The following is a 16,434-nucleotide window of genomic DNA, read 5'->3' as shown; positions in this document are numbered from 1 at the left end:
TACATATATTTGCGCTTTTCTAATCTTTGGGTTAGTATTTCAAAATATCTGCTCTTTAAAATGGAGAACGCTGTTAGGCCACTTCATGACCGTAATAATAATAAAAAAATTGTTTTCCTGGCAGCACAGAATCAGACGCCTGGAAATGTTTTGGGTTCTGCGTGAAGTCTGAATGCCGGGGATTGGCTCATTTTAAGGAAAACCTTGATACTACTAGAGCTATTTACAAAATATGCTTTAAAGCGTACATTAACGAAGGTACCCCACCCACTTCAGTTTTAATTGGAAACGATTTTCAGATTTTATTTGACAAACTTTTATTTTTCCTACAATACAAAATAGTAAAAAGATGATAGAACTAATTCCAGATCAGCCAGGGATGTCCGCAACATATTTTCCATGTCAAATTTGGCATTGCATCTAGCATGACTTGAATCCCAGGTCATTAGTCATGGAGAAAAGATGAAATCCAGATTTTTTCTCAGTTAGGTCCAACAGTTCCTCTCAGGTCGCAATTTGGACTGTGTTGTTCAAAACTTTGAACAGCCGGTCAAGCAAACGGTTGGTTAACTTTTAAGGCTATATGTCGACAATTTAGAAGACTTTGAAAAACAAATGTATGCGTTAAGGACTTTGAACAATAAAAAGCCTTCACAGTAAAATAGAAAAATCATACTAATATTTCCCATCAAGACAAATATTTTGAATCAAAATCTAACCAGCAGTTAGTTTAACAGCCCGTTAAAGATTCGAACAACTGGGCCCTTATTGCCCAACAATTGCTTAAAGGCTGTACACTACAGCAGCTCTGTCATAAAATTTTTCACCAAAAGTAATAAAACTAGTCACACTATAATGTGAAAGTCTTGAGAAAGGTTTGCTTTACTACTATATTGCTACAATACAATTATAGTCTATTTTGGTCTTTCGATTAATCGATTCTGCTTAAGCTGTCCGATGTGCCTTCGGGTTCCACTCGAATCTAGTCCATATCTGTAAATAGTGCCATCTTCCCCCTAGAAAAGGCCACTAACATGGCAGATATAAACTTTATCGATGCTTGATTGGTTTACAAAATTGTCCGTGGATGATTTTATGCACCTATATGCTTCTAAATTGTTTTGTTATAACGTGTATCAGTTTCCTTGTATTATGGTTTCGCAATTCGACATCGTGATTTCGCGATTCGTCATTAGGAGTTCGATCTTTGCCATTGTGATTTTGCGCTTCTCCGAAGGCGATATGAGAAATGCGAGATCACGATGGCGAAGCGCGAAATAACAAACTTTTCGCGATTTTGCGCTTCGCCATCGTGACCTCGCGAAGCACGAAGGGCCAGATCCAGATGTCTCGCCATCCGCCACCGTATTATCGCGCTTCACCATCGTGATTACGCGCTTACCGCATGGCCACTTTCAAGGAAAAGGCGTTGGCCCTAACGGAACACCTTAGCGGAGGCATTAGTACCGACTATCCTATGAGTAATTTATTTGTATGTCGTGATTTAAAATAATTCATAGTTCTGTTTTTTACGCAGACATGTTATTACACGTTTACATAATTACTGAGCAGATAATGTAGACATTTTCAAATATGAAATATAAATACATCTTTGTTTACTTCGGCGCATAGTCTTGTATATTAATATTTAACCCTAAACAAAATGTAAATGTAAATGGATTAGTAATCACAAAGCGGCATTCTTCGTACGAATACAACTTATACACGCTACATGACTCTCGTTGACTCAAAATCATTAACAGGAAGTAAAATACTGATACTGCCCGTGAATTAGCTCTTTTCTTGATATTGAAGTAACAAAGACATTTCAAATACCACGAGGAAGTAAAGGATAAAGTGCTTGAAAGTAATTTGGGAAATTCAGTTAAATGATCGGCAAGGTTTGCAAAATTACTTTTATAATTTTTTATTTTTTTTATTTAAATGTAATGCTGTTTTAGAGTCTTCCACTAGAAAAAAACAAACTTGATATGATACTGAGTTCTGCTCAACCTAGGGCTAGATGCCGTGTTTCCACTTTCCATTTTTTCTATTAGATATTATTGCAACTGATACACTGTAGAAAAGCACTCTTTATTCCAACATTTTTTCGCCTTTTCTGCGTTCTTTTCCAACAAACTTTCAAGTTCTAATGTTTATGGGAAAGGTACGCACGTCCTGAAAATAGACTAAAATGTTTTACATGTATATAGATATAGAACGTATTTTTCAGTGGAGTCTACTGTGTTTTTCCTAAACTGAACTGATGTAAAATTTGGAAAACAAATTAAATGAAAATATTTATAAAAGATTTTTTTCTGAAATAGAAATAAGATTTCATTTATTCTTGCACACATGATTTAGGAAATAAAATGTCTCGTTTTGGTTTACAATTTGAAAAATAAAAATAGTTTTGTGAAGTGAATTATTTCTACTTTCGGCAGATTACATGTAACAAGCACGCGCGCGCGCGCGCGCACACACACACACACACACACACACACACACACATCGCGGTTTATATGCAAAATTGTCAACTGAAGGAGGCTGTTGAAACACTAAACGTCTCAACACATGCGTTCAAATTAATTTTCAGTAGGGAAAATACATAATCTACGTCACATATTAGAGAGATTCTTTTACAGGCATTATACTGGTATGGTACATATTATGCTGACTATACTCGGCACTATCAACTATTTATCCTAGCCTCAAATTATCAAAACAGTCGTTTTCAACGTTTGCAAAACAGCTACATCAACTACTGAATACGTAAACAATAAATTTGAACAGACGTGACGCAACCTAGTCGTCTGCTGTTATTTTACTTGCTTGCGTTCAAGCTTCTTATAGATTCCGTTCAAGTACGCAACATGCTTCTGAAAGTATTAAACTTTTCTTCACAAACAAAACTACCCAAGTACTAGTAACACAAGGCGGCCGGCAAATCGCAAATGTTCTCTGATACAATGGTGTTATTTCTGGTCCTTTTTCGATCATAAATTTCATTGTAATAAAAGGTAAAAGAGTTCCTTATGGGTATATGAGGGGTGTGGCAATTTTCAGTACTTCAGTCAAACCGAGTCTGCTATTATGTTTGCTTGGTTGAGTTCTTTGCCTCCAAAAGCAACGAGATCATTAACTTCTAAACCACATTCTCTGAAACTTGCTACTTTCATTGAATGTTTGTATACTTGTTCAACAAAGCTTTATTAGAAACCCCTATATTTCAGGTTTTTACAAGGGAGAATAAATCCACGAGAATTTGGTGAAAATGGAAACACATAGAGGAGTGACAATTTACCTGTTGTTTCTTACGTTGAAACAGATCACAGACGTCAGCGCAACTGATATCGACACATATCAGAAGACAAAATGCAAAACACAACACTTTTATCATCGGGTGACTTTAAACTGCAGTCATCAAAACCTTACCTATATCCCAAAGACTGAGAACTTCGTGCAAAACCTGATATTTGGGTACAATTTTTTAACAAATGTCACGTCGGGAACATTTACAAATATCAGCAACCCGGCTGATTTGATAGAGCTTCAACTCGACCATAACGACATCAAGAACATTTCATCAGAAGCTCTTCATACGTTTACAAAATTGAAATACTTGTATTTATCAAACAATCCTATAGACTACAACAACTTAAAAGATTTCTTCGGCTCTTTGGCAACATTGAAGTTTCTTTCGCACTTGAGATTGAGCGACATACCCACTATTACACTAGATAAGGATTTATTTTCACTGCTGGAAGAAAATCGAATTGGAACGTTGGAAGTGAAATTCTACAAGTTGACAAAATTTTCAATGGACATGTTTAGAAATTTTAACAATTTGAGAAGTCTTTATCTAAGAGACAATCAAATTGTGGAGCTGATTTTATCTAAACATAAGAATTTGCAGTCTTTATACATCGACCACAATAATCTGAGAGTATTCCCTAATTTTTCATTAAGTGGAAATGATTCAGACTGCTATTTGCCAGACTTGGAAGTTCTCAATGTCCAAAGCAACAGTATAGATGCCCTTAGTCCGAACAATTTCAAATGTCTGCAGAAATTACAAAATCTTAAACTTGGTGGAAATCCTATTAAAGTATTGCGGAACAACGTCTTGTCAAAGTTACCTAATCTTGATTTGTTGCAGTTGAGGTATTTGAGAGCAGGAAGTTTATTGATTGAACCATTTGCTTTCAATTCAACATCACTCAAAAAGCTTAAGTTCGGATTAGGAAGTAGAGCTAGAGACGTTTTCGTTTCTTTCAATGACACATTTAAGTTTTTGCCAAATTTGAAGCATTTGGTGATATATCGAATCAACATGCTAGAAGTAACAAGTGAACAATTAGCAGGTCTATTTAATCCCCTCACTAGTCTTACATTTTTCAGTTGTTTTGCGTGTCAAATTTCACAGGATCCAAAATTCATCTTGACTAATATGAAATCTGTAAGTAATATTGGTCTGCAAGGCAATCTGATTAAAACATTAAGTGGAGAAACGTTTGCGAAAAACAAGTATTTGAAATTTCTCAATTTAAGATATAACCAAATAGGCCACATAAAGGAGTCAGCCCTTTCAAGAACACTTTTAGGAAGATTACATCAATTAGATCTCAGTAAAAATCCCTTTGTGTGTGACTGTGAACTTGAATGGTTTATTAACTGGCTGGAAACTAAACCGAAAGGGACAAGAGTCGAAAAGTATCCACACGGCTACATATGCTTCGGACCGGCGGGAATGTCTAATAAACTGCTGTCAGAAGTGACTTTCACCTACAGAGAATGCCACCCATGGAGTCCTTGGATTTGGACCGCCCTTATTGCTTCGCCTTGTACCATTGTGATAGCCATTATCGGTATTCTACTCTACAGAAATAGATGGAATATTAAGCATTATATCTATTTGTTACGAAAGAGAAGACGCTACAAGACAATACCCGGAAATGACTACGAGTTCGATGCCTTTGTCGCCTATAAAGCAGAGGATTCCGAATGGGTACACGGTAGGCTACTTCCGGTTCTTGAAGATGAAATTGGGTTGAAATTATGCATTCATGAACGAGATTTTAAACTAGGAGTGTTTATAAACGACAATATTATCAGCAATATAGACGCTAGTGAGAAAATGATTCTGATTCTTTCGAATTCCTTTGCACGTAGTGGATGGTGTATGTTCGAGCTGAAAGTTGCGCATACTAAACTCATTGAAGAAGAAAAAGAATTGGTGATTATTCTCTTAGAGAAAATAGATGCAAAAAACATGAAAAATTCTATCAAAGTTCTTTTAAATACGACGACTTATATAGAATGGACAGAGGATCAGGTGGGACAAGAACTGTTCTGGACGAAACTTAAAAATGTTCTTAAAAAGTGAAAATATCTGAGATGTAGCATATGATAAATATATAAAAAGGTCCGTACAAAGTATAGCGCACAACCAAACAGAACAATAACAGACGGTATAGGGTCTGTTTACGAGTGGTTATTAAAAATATGTAACAATTCTCAAGCCCCAATCACTGACTGATGCGGAATTCTATGTTTTTGTTTGTTTGTTTGTGTTGGGTTTAACGCCGTTTTTCAACAGTATTTCAGTCATGTAACGGCGGGCAGTTAACCTAACCAGTGTTCCTGGATTCTGTACCAGTACAAACTTGTTCTCCGCAAGTAACTGCCAACTTCCCCACATGAATTATCAGAGGTGGAGGACTAATGATTGCAGACACAATGTCGTTTATCAAATAGTCACGGAGAACATACGCCCCGCCCGAGGATCGAACTCGCGATTCTATGATACATAAACATGGAATGGACTGAGTGATCCAAAAGGGCAAGAAAATACTTACCGTGAAATAATAATAGTTCGTGGAGAATATTTTGTTGACTTTGTCCTTTCATCAATCCGCGAAAATTAATCACAACAAACTTATACAATTCGTTATGCCTACGGAAATTAACGATTTTTACAGTGTTGATATTGACAACAACCTATAATAATAAATCTTAAAAATAAAACGAAACGGAGGAAGGTATGTAGTACGTACGTACGTACGTGTGCTTTTGGGTGGTGTGTGTTCAAGTTTAACGTTCAACATGTTTTCAGGCATATAAACGACGGTGTCTAGTTTTAGCAGTGAGCTCAATTGCTGTCACACTAATATCACGCCGGAGTCACGTGTCGCAATACCCCACCCAGTCACATTATACCGCTGTACCACTAGGCTACCGTTGCGGTAAATCGAGAAAGGGGTAGTTAAATTTGTAAATGATATTGGTAATATATACTATATTTGATTTTAATTTCAACAAATATGATAGCGTTAAGTAAGCCATAACGATATATATATATATATATATATATATATATATATATATATATATATATATAATTCTATATAATACATATAATATATAATGTATTTTACCTTATATTGTACATAAATTGTGTAAAAAGGGCTACAAACTTTTCTGTTCCATAACAAAGGGTTAAAATATATAATTATTTATAAAGTAGCTTTTTTCTACGATGTCAGCTTGTAGACCATGATCGCACTCAACAGTTCCCCAGTGATTGCGTATTCTCTTTTTTCGGAATACTTCGGACGTAAATGTAGCTCAATGCGCATATGACTTCCCATAAAAACCGGAATTCATTATATCTTCAGTTGCGCTTACTTAAATTATGTTAGGAAAAAAATATATAGACGACTATTACTTTAAACATTCTAACGCTATCAAATTTTCCAAACTTGTGAATTGTGAAAATAGAACGACTTTACTTAAATTGGCAGTCTTTTGTAAAACTATAATGTCTAGGTTTAGATAATTTGCAAGTTTTGGGGGAGATGGACCCGTAATCACATACCGATTGTGACTGCGGGTCCACTATCTTAATAACATTTCTCATCCTCCTCGTACATTATTAACCATAAATTTATCTTGTTTAATACACCATGTTGTATGATATGTTAGGTTTATGTCTGATACCAATAAGGGCCTTGACTTTCAAGAAACTTTAAAACCTTAGCTCCGAGCCCAAGCTTAAGGTAGCTCTGCACGTTTGGACAAATATAGTTCTACAATGAAGAAATTTATTAAACCATATTTTTAAAGGCATTATGTGTATCGGATGGAAATTAAGGCAATAAAGAATGATTATGTCGTGTGCTTGATTTGTTTTTTGTTAAGACAGATTTAAAAATATGTATCTTCTGGTCAATTTTCACAATGGACTTCTATAGACAGTTTTGTTGACTGTTAAATACACGGGATCTTATAAATTCCCGGCAACATTTATATTACCCGTATAATGGTTACTAGAATTATTTTAGGTTTTCCGGAAAGTGGTGTTATGCCGTCAGTTCCGGTTAATCAAACGTGCAGAACTACTTTAAGATCAAAGACTGAAACAATGATACATCGTTCTAAGGCCCGAGTGGCTTAAGTAGTCTCACTGTACTAAAATCATGTAGACATTGTAACTGAAACCACTGTTTTAAACAGTACTTAAATTTCAGGATAATGTGACAGTTGAGCAGAGGTATATAAAGTCGTTTATTATTCATAGACTTTTTTTGACATGGGTGAAGAAATGTGTCAAGAAATAATTTACATTTGATTTACTGATGGATCATTCGCAGACTGATTGCCGATTTCACCTTTATCAAAATAAGCGTTATGATAATTGTATGGTCAACTGCTATGAATTCCTGTATGATGAGTAGCTGACACTGGATTAAATTCCTTAAACCTCTTGACTCTAAACAATCACTAGTGAGTGTATCTGATTGTTTACATTATCATTTAGGTATTAAGATCATAATGCTTTTTCTTACGGTTTTTATCACCCAGATCTTCCTATTAATGAATCAACACATCTTGTACTTTATCTGATGTTGACAAGATTCATTACTTTATTATCATTTTATAAGTCCGCCTTTTTCTTCCTGGTTCATTGCATTGCTAGAGAAACGCATTTTTATTTAAAATGCAGTAATTAGATATTTTGTTCTGTTTCAGGACTTCTAGCGTTGAAAACATTGCAAAGTTACGGAACAAAATGGAATAAAAATTACCAATGAATGGCAATTTTGATACGTTAATCGTAATAACTTTATCCAACCAAAATCAAAACGAAGAAAATATCTTCCACCGACTGAACACTCACTAGAAGCAATTCACGAGTAGCGTGAATTTCAAGTGACCATGTAGGTCAAGGTCACAGAAACCTTGAAACTGAAAACGGTTTCTGCTTAATTACTAAATATATATTTGTTCCACAATCGTCAAACTTCATGAGATGATTGTCTGCAGTTAACAAATGATCGTGTTATTTTGGGGGTTTAGTAGCTGAAAGGTAAAATAGTGGTGACAGGTTTCCGTTTCCGCTCAATAACTAAAGTACACTTTGGCCTACAGTCGTCAAACTTCTAAGAATTATTGTCCGTGATCAGATAAACCCTTATATTTTGGGGTAGCCACCCTGACATCTAGACTGAAAAGATTTTCCGCTAAAACATTTAAGACCGAATTGTCTGTCAATATTCATAGGACGGTTGCCGGTAGCCTGTTGTTTTGGAGGTCATTTGGTAGTTAAGATAAGTTAAGCATACAAAACAGGTCACCATGGAGGTGCACATGTGTTTTCAAAACAGCTCTTGTTATGTTCGTTACGTAATTTGTATTTGTATAGATTTGGGAGAATGTTGTAAGTTCGAACAAAATTAAAAACATCTCACAACCATCTCGACTGAAGAGTAATTGCTTACGCAACTGCGCGAAATCGTTTTTTTAACATTTTAGCGTAACACGGCTTTCGGACTTAAATACAAGTAGTTGTTATTTTTGAATGTGACTGGAGACAATATGACAACTTAGTTTCGGATAACCTTGAATAGTACACTTCTCTCGTTTTCTCGTAATAGATTTATTCTTCAAATCGTTAAAGAAGATAAACAGTTTGTATTGTCTTTCCTAGGACTTTGCAAGTCCATTTAGTTTAGATATTAAAACAATGGCGAATCGAAGATCATCATGAATGTGTTACATGACAATATACTTTCACTTAAACATAACAATAGCCGCACTACTTGGCCAGGCTGGTATAGATCATTGTTGAAAAAGGATTTATCATTTTCTTATTTTCGAGACTCCAGCCAAACAATTCAGTGATATTAGGTTAACATATATATTTGAAATTATATTTTCATTTGACGTTCGTTACACATACAAAAATGCAAGTATATAAGCTTCAAACATTTCTTATACCTACTAAAACACCATGCCTGCGTACACAACTGTAGGCTGCAGCCGTCTTTTGTATGACAAATGTAAATGAAAATTATTATTTAAGAGTTTTGAAACATGTTTTTCAGTTCTGTATGGCAGAGGATTGTGTATGTTCCAGATGGTTCCCGTTATATGTTTATATGCTTATAAAAGGCCATAAAATTCTAAAATCTTTAGTGATGTATCACTCTTTTCCTTAAAAAAACTATTATGAGCGAATGTTTATGTTTTATCATTAAAAATATTTCATTTACCCTTTTGTCTACTCAAAAATATTTTATCAATTTTACATTTTCTCTTAGGTGTAAGACAACTCATTTTAAGAAAATCTTTAAAGGACATCCGACAGTTTTGTTTGAAATGCGCCAAAAGTTTGGGAGTGTTTAAAACCTCCTTCTGCTATTTTCTATATTGACGTGCAAGTATCGGTTGCATAACGTCATTTGTGACGTCCATTTAATGTGTGTCGTCGCGTTAAAACGTTCCAGTATCTAACTACAGACCTATATCGCTTTCATCACAACACTAGAGAAAATCATTCACAAGCATATTTTAACTTCTACGAACACGTAGACAACATCAAAGAAAAGGCAATGAAACGTAATATCATTATGAGAACGTATTAACAAAATGAAACTATCTATCCGTCTTTTATACGCCCCCTTCTGGAGTATTATGATGAGTGGAATAACAGTAACCAGCATAATAAATTTGAACCCGAGGAAATCCTACTCGAAGCATGCATAATCATCGCAGGAGCCACCAAACTCCATTCTTCGACAAACTTTATAAAGAGACTGTCTTCCTTCTCCTAAAGGTCGGAAGAAGTCAAAAACATAAACTCACTCTTTTTATATAAAATGAAAAATCACTCTACAGTATCTTTCTTCCTTTCTACCTAAAACTGTTGTGCAAACATCCGTATACATTCTTAGAAATGTCGCTGATTATAGAAACCTGCACTATCACACTCTTCTTCAGTTCTTTGCGAACTACTTCATGCCATCAACTGTCACTGGCTGGAACCAACTACCATTAGATCACAGGAAGTTTTCAAATTTAAGCATCTTCAAAAGACGGCTTTCTGATGTACTGAATGTCACTATTACGCAGGTAGCCCACCCTCTTAGCTAAGTAGGGAGAAATCAGATCTACGGATCGCGGGGTCGTGCGTTGAGCCCTTGATGGGCCGAATGTTCTCCGTGGCGATATGATTAAAGACATTGTGCCTGATATCATTCTTCCTCCACCTCTGATCCATGTGAGGAACAGGTTTGTACTGGTACAGAATCCAGGAATACTGGTTAGGTTAACTGCCCGCCGTTACATAACTGAAACACTGTTGGAAAACGGCGTTAACCCCAAAACAAACAATTAAGCACCGGATTCTCCATGGTAGACTTAGGACACACAGTAGCTCTCCTAATGAACATCTTTCTTTCAAAAGGCATTGTTTACAGCCCACTGTATGTGGTGAGGTAGAAAATGCAAATCATTTCTATTTCAACTGTCCCATATATTTATTTAGAAATATGAAGCCAATAACCACTGTTACACTAAATACATTGTTGATGTCTCAATTACGAGCACACTAAACAATTCAATACTTCTACATGTTCATAAATAAATACAGAAAACAAAGAGATTTGAAGTAGTTTTAATACTAAATATGCCGTCCACGGTAACCTACCACTGAATATGACGTGGATTCAGCCGTCACAAATCTGTCACGCAAATGGCGTTGACGTATGTGATTGTCCTGCCGTACTGACGTTACACGCGGTCTACCTGAATGAGGCCTATCAACAAGCGCTCCCATGTCTCTGTTCGCCCAATTTCGAGCATGGCCGAAACTTTGACCATCTCTTCGAAATTTAGCCATGGCATTATCACAAAAAGATTAATCGTCAGAAAATCTCTCGACTTACACATGTATCTGTGTAATATTCGCTCAATAAATCCACATGGTTGACACACACGGGCTGCACGAGGAATTCATGAGCAGGTACATAACAATGGGCTGAATAAAATCGTACGAGTTCCGGTTGGCTGTGTTTGTCGGTCAGAGTACATGTTCATTTCTGATATTGTCCAATGGCAATAATGTCAATAGATATTGTTTATACCAAAAGATTCCTCATAATATCGCGCAATATCTCCGCTGCCGTGATTGTGCATACATTTACTCCGATGAGTTATTTTCTTTAGATAATCATATGATGACAAACAGATACTTAGTGAAATAATTTCCTTTAAGTTGTTTCCTGATTAGTCAAAATTCGCCATAGATCTCTTTGACAGCAAGGCTATCACTTTATCAAAAAGTCAAGGGAATGAAAACGTGTGATCTTGCTAAACGGAATAAATATCAGTGATACAATATACAGCTCTGAAATAATTTGAAAATTGCTTTTTGTGAAATGAATAAAACAGAAAGGTAACATTTTTCATTTCTAAGTGCAATTTATGTTAACTGCCTTTTTGATAAGCTTTAATTAGTTCGCCGATAAATCGAGAAATCGGAGAAACCAGTACTTATTGACTTAATTTGTTGTCCACTTAAACAAATTGCAACAAATCAAAGGTAATTTATTGAAAAACTTAATTAGATACGAGACAGTTTTAAACGTCAAGTAAACTCTTTAAATTTATTTGCGTATCTGTGTTTTTCTTTATATATCTTCCCAGATATTTACAAACTAATAATCAACACAAACATCCAAGAAAGTATATTTCAGAGAAATATTAAAAGAAATGTTTTAAGTATATAGTGAACTACTTTACAGTAACATCAAGACTGTAACTAATAGTACATATTCTCAAAGCCATTTACATTACAAAGAATGATAAGAAAGAAATCATAGGATAAGCTGCGTTTCTTATATATAAATATAGAAATGTATGTGCATTTTACAGTTCTGTTGATGCTTCGCGCGTCATTACTTTCTGCAGTTATTTATTTAAGATGCCGAATGGAGTAAAGCGGAATCCGCATCAAATACGCTCGAGCATCACCAGCAGCAAAATTAAAACGAACTAAAACTTTTTGTTTTTAGTGGCGTTAATGATACATGTTCAATGATAGGTAGCATTTAAGAAAAAGCTTGGACTTATTGTTGTTTAATATATATTTCAATATCCTTGTATAATACAGTTCCATTGACGCTGGTGCAAGAGGGCGTGAGAAGTATTGCTGATTACATTATCTCTCATGAACATACTCAATAAAATCTAGTGTCCTAATATTTTGCTCTATCATATTGCTTGGTTGCATTCTATAGTAGAATTCATTTACTGCAATCTTCAAGTGCCGTGTGGCGGACGTAAACATGTGTTCTAGTGGTAACACTGTCTGACTACAAAATCAAAGGTCGTGAGTAAGAGATCCCGCTCCAGCTAAAATATTGCTAACATTCGGATAATAGACCCGTGTATCGGTGTTTTACACCTGGAACGCTAAAGAACCAGGGATGCTTCTGGAGTTAGGGCGTCTTCTGTATCTTGCTCTATCTTCCCACTAACATTACTAACAGGCTTCTGGAGGAGTCGCCCATATACGAGTATGTTACCGGTGGCGACTATAAACAAGTTTATATACAAACAAACGTACAAGTCCCCCATACTTGGCTTCAGTGTTGTTATATTTTCTTGTCCTTTGGTATCATGGAGTCAATTCAATAGAATTCCGTATAATTCCGCTTAAGCCGGAGCTAGTGGGCGGGAGGTGTGTCGCACTGTCCGTTACCTCTGGTGAACAGGCTCAATCAAATCCAGTTTGCTATTATTTTGCTTGGTTGCATTCTAGGCTTGCGATGGAGTTTCTTATAGATTTTATAATTGACAATTACTTTTTATCCTGTATGCATTCGAATGAATCTATTTGTATCTATAACATTTTGAGTGCTTTGTATTTGTAGATATATCGTTGAGAAATAATCCACAGCAACCGTAGCCGTACAACAGTATAAGTTACATCAAATGGAGTCCCAGGGATTTGAAATCTTTCTACTATTTTTGTTTTTGGCTGAAAGCACAAGAAGCAGCGGACCCTTACTAGAGGAACAAAACAGCAAAAGCTACTATTGCAGAGAACAGATTGATCATCATCGAATGTCTCTAAACTGCAGTCATCAAAATCTGACATACATCCCTAGGACTAAAAACTATATCAAGAACCTGATTTTCAGTTATAATGACTTAACAAATGTCACGTCGGTAACATTCGGAAATATTAGCAATCCAGCAAATCTAGTTGATCTTGAACTGGACCATAATCATATCCAGAATATTTCCTCGGATGCGTTTGCTACGTTTCCAAATTTGAAATACTTATATTTGTCATATAATCCAATATACTACAGCAATATGAAAGATCTTTTGGGTGCATTGTCTAACTTTCATAACCTTTATCATTTAGAATTGAGTGGAATTACTACAGTAAAAATCCAAAAAGACCTGTTTTCGTTGATGGGGGAAAATCATATAGAAACACTTTCATTAAAAGATTCCAGTATCAAAAAACTTGCAATGGACAGTTTCAAACCTTTTAATAGTTTAAAATCTCTTTACCTAAGAGACAATCTTATTGAAGAGCTATCACTGTTTAAACATACAAATCTATATTCCCTTTATCTTGATCACAACCGTTTAAAATCATTTCCTGATTTTTGTACCGAACAAAATCGTTCAGACTGTTATTTTCGAAAGCTTGAAATTCTAAACATCCAAAATAATAGGATAAGTGAACTTCGTCCAGACAATTTGCAGTGTTTGCCAAATTTAAAATGTTTAAAGGTCGGAGAAAATCCCATAACGGTTTTATGTGATAACCTTTTGTCTCAGCTACCGAAAATTCATTATCTGAGATTACGAAATTTGAATAGAGATGCTTTAAAAGTACGACCATTTGCTTTTAATTCAACCTCACTAACAATGCTTCATTTAGGATTCGGAGGTCCAGCAAAAAGCATTTTTACGTCCTTCAAAGATACGTTTAGGCTTTTACCACATTTGAGGTATTTAGTTTTAGGTCATACTGGCATGCTTCAGTTAACTAGCGAACAATCCTCGGAACTATTTTCACCTCTGATAATTCTTAAATCATTTCACTGTTTTAGTTGTCAGATTGCACAGGATCCTAAAATTATCCTGAATCAGATGAAACATCTAGTTAATATAAGTCTGCAGTCTAATCTACTTACAAAGTTAAGTGATGAAACATTTAAGGAAAATAAACATCTGAGGTCTCTTAGCTTAAGATATAATGAGATTGGACATATAGACGAGTCAGCCTTGCCAACATCACTTCTAAACAGGTTATATCAATTAGACTTAAGCCAAAACCCTTTCTTTTGTGACTGTGGACTTGAATGGTTCATCAACTGGATGAAAATTAATAGAAATCGGAAAGTTATTTTAAGGTATCCACAGGAATACGTATGTTCCCTTCCAAAAGAAAAGTCTACAATGCGACTGTCTGATATATCTTTCACGTACAAAGAATGTCATCCATGGAGTCCTTGGATATGGGTCGCTATTATTGCCTCGCCATGTGTTATTGTTATAGGTATTACCGTAATTATACTTTATAGAAACAGATGGAATATCAAACATTATATCTATTTGTTAAGAAAGAGAAGAAACTATCAAGTTATTAATGGGAATAACTTTGTGTACGATGCTTTTGTTGCATATGAGGCAGAAGATTCGGCGTGGGTACGTCGCAGACTTCTACCAGTTCTTGAAGGTCAAATGGGCTTGACATTATGTATTCATGAACGGGACTTCCAACCAGGCGCTTTTATCAACGACAATATTGTAACCAATATAGACAAGAGTGAGAAAATTCTTCTTGTCCTTACTAATGGATTTGCTCGTAGTGAATGGTGCATGTTTGAACTGAAAGTTGCACATTCGAAACTGATTAAGGATGAAACGGAGCTTCTGGTTATTCTTTTAGAAAAAATAGATGGACGAAATATGAATCATTCTTTGAAGCTTCTGTTTGATACAACAACATACATAGAATGGACAGAGGATATTGTAGGTCAAGAACTGTTCTGGGAAAAACTGAAAAATGCTCTGAAGAAGTGAACAGATGCTAGAAGACGCTCTAAATGTTCTTAAATAAAAATTACTGATTACATTATTTATTCCAAAAATAGTTGTTATAGTGCGAATGAATCATTCCTAGACATAGAAGTAAAGTAATATTTGAGATGGACAAGTTTTGTTCATGTGACTTCTTAAGACGAAAATGTAATGTTCTAAAATCCTATGTATTATACTAGTATGTCATTGTTTGATTCGTAAATGTATATTATACCATTGAATACATGTTTTTCTTGTGACGTATATTCTGATCTATATTATAAATACTGACTGCAAGCTTGCATTTTATGGACTGTATTTCTATTGTAGCTATAAACAATCATTTAACATTATTACTTTTTATTGTTTTATTAGCTTTGTAAAATGTTTTATTATTTAAACTCAAATAAAAAGTATTGCATAATATACTAAGTTGACTGGAAAAAAATCAGAATGTCCAGGAAGAACTTCGATCTGGCTGCATATTTTCTCAATATGTGACAGAAGTTTATTTTCTATGCACATCTACCGTTATAGATGTAACGTTGTAGCAATAACGTGTATAGGAATTGACCAGGGTTTCCTGTAAATCAATTAAAATTTATCATTACCAATTAGGCGCTAATTAAAAAGAGTGCAATGCAGACCGTATTATAATAACTTGAATTACCGGAAGTTATGGAGATATACCTTTAAACTGTTATCCTCGTAAATAGCTGATAAGCGAAGGAAATTAAATTGAAAGTAATAAATTTGCACCAAAATTGTCTAAAATGACTTCCCTTCCTCGAGAGATTACCTAGACTTATTTTCGGTTTGACAATGTGGATCTACTTTTCAGATTTTATTGATCATACTATTAGTAATGGTATTATATGTAAAGCCAAACTATGTGATATAAGGAGACACAGATCAAATAGGAAAAGTTACGTTTAAAGACCCCATTCTCTCCAGAACTAAACTCTGCAGAAACGTATTTATGAATTTATAGATGATTGACATCTGAACAATGGTAAAAGTAACACAAGTCGACACATTCACATA

At 35.0% G+C, this 16,434-nt stretch overlaps 2 protein-coding genes across 2 annotated transcripts; both read left to right on the top strand.

The window, feature by feature from the left end:
- The first annotated feature begins 1,545 nt into the window (after window positions 1-1,545).
- LOC123550804 (toll-like receptor 13) lies at window positions 1,546-6,358 on the top strand. Its single transcript, XM_045339191.2, has 2 exons — window positions 1,546-1,901; window positions 3,234-6,358. Exon 2 carries the CDS (start codon window positions 3,275-3,277, stop codon window positions 5,384-5,386), a length of 2,112 nt encoding a protein of 703 aa, XP_045195126.2. The 5' UTR covers window positions 1,546-1,901; window positions 3,234-3,274; the 3' UTR covers window positions 5,387-6,358.
- A 4,890-nt stretch (window positions 6,359-11,248) lies between these two features.
- On the top strand, window positions 11,249-15,743 carry LOC123553126 (toll-like receptor 13). The gene is made up of 2 exons (XM_053540117.1): window positions 11,249-11,737; window positions 13,218-15,743. The coding sequence occupies exon 2, from the start codon at window positions 13,279-13,281 to the stop codon at window positions 15,391-15,393; it is 2,115 nt and encodes a 704-aa protein (XP_053396092.1). The 5' UTR covers window positions 11,249-11,737; window positions 13,218-13,278; the 3' UTR covers window positions 15,394-15,743.
- The last annotated feature ends 691 nt before the right edge of the window (window positions 15,744-16,434 follow it).

Source organism: Mercenaria mercenaria, chromosome 4, assembly GCF_021730395.1.
Source record: "Mercenaria mercenaria strain notata chromosome 4, MADL_Memer_1, whole genome shotgun sequence".
Lineage (NCBI taxonomy): Eukaryota > Metazoa > Mollusca > Bivalvia > Venerida > Veneridae > Mercenaria > Mercenaria mercenaria.
The sequence above is the reverse complement of the archived record's forward strand: the minus strand, read 5'-3'. Positions and strand labels throughout refer to the sequence as shown.

What these genes read in the sequence shown, in the direction of transcription:
- LOC123550804 (XM_045339191.2), top strand. Translation starts at nt 3,275, where the DNA reads ATGGAAACACATAGAGGAGTGACAATTTACCTGTTGTTTCTTACGTTG.
- LOC123553126 (XM_053540117.1), top strand. Translation starts at nt 13,279, where the DNA reads ATGGAGTCCCAGGGATTTGAAATCTTTCTACTATTTTTGTTTTTGGCT.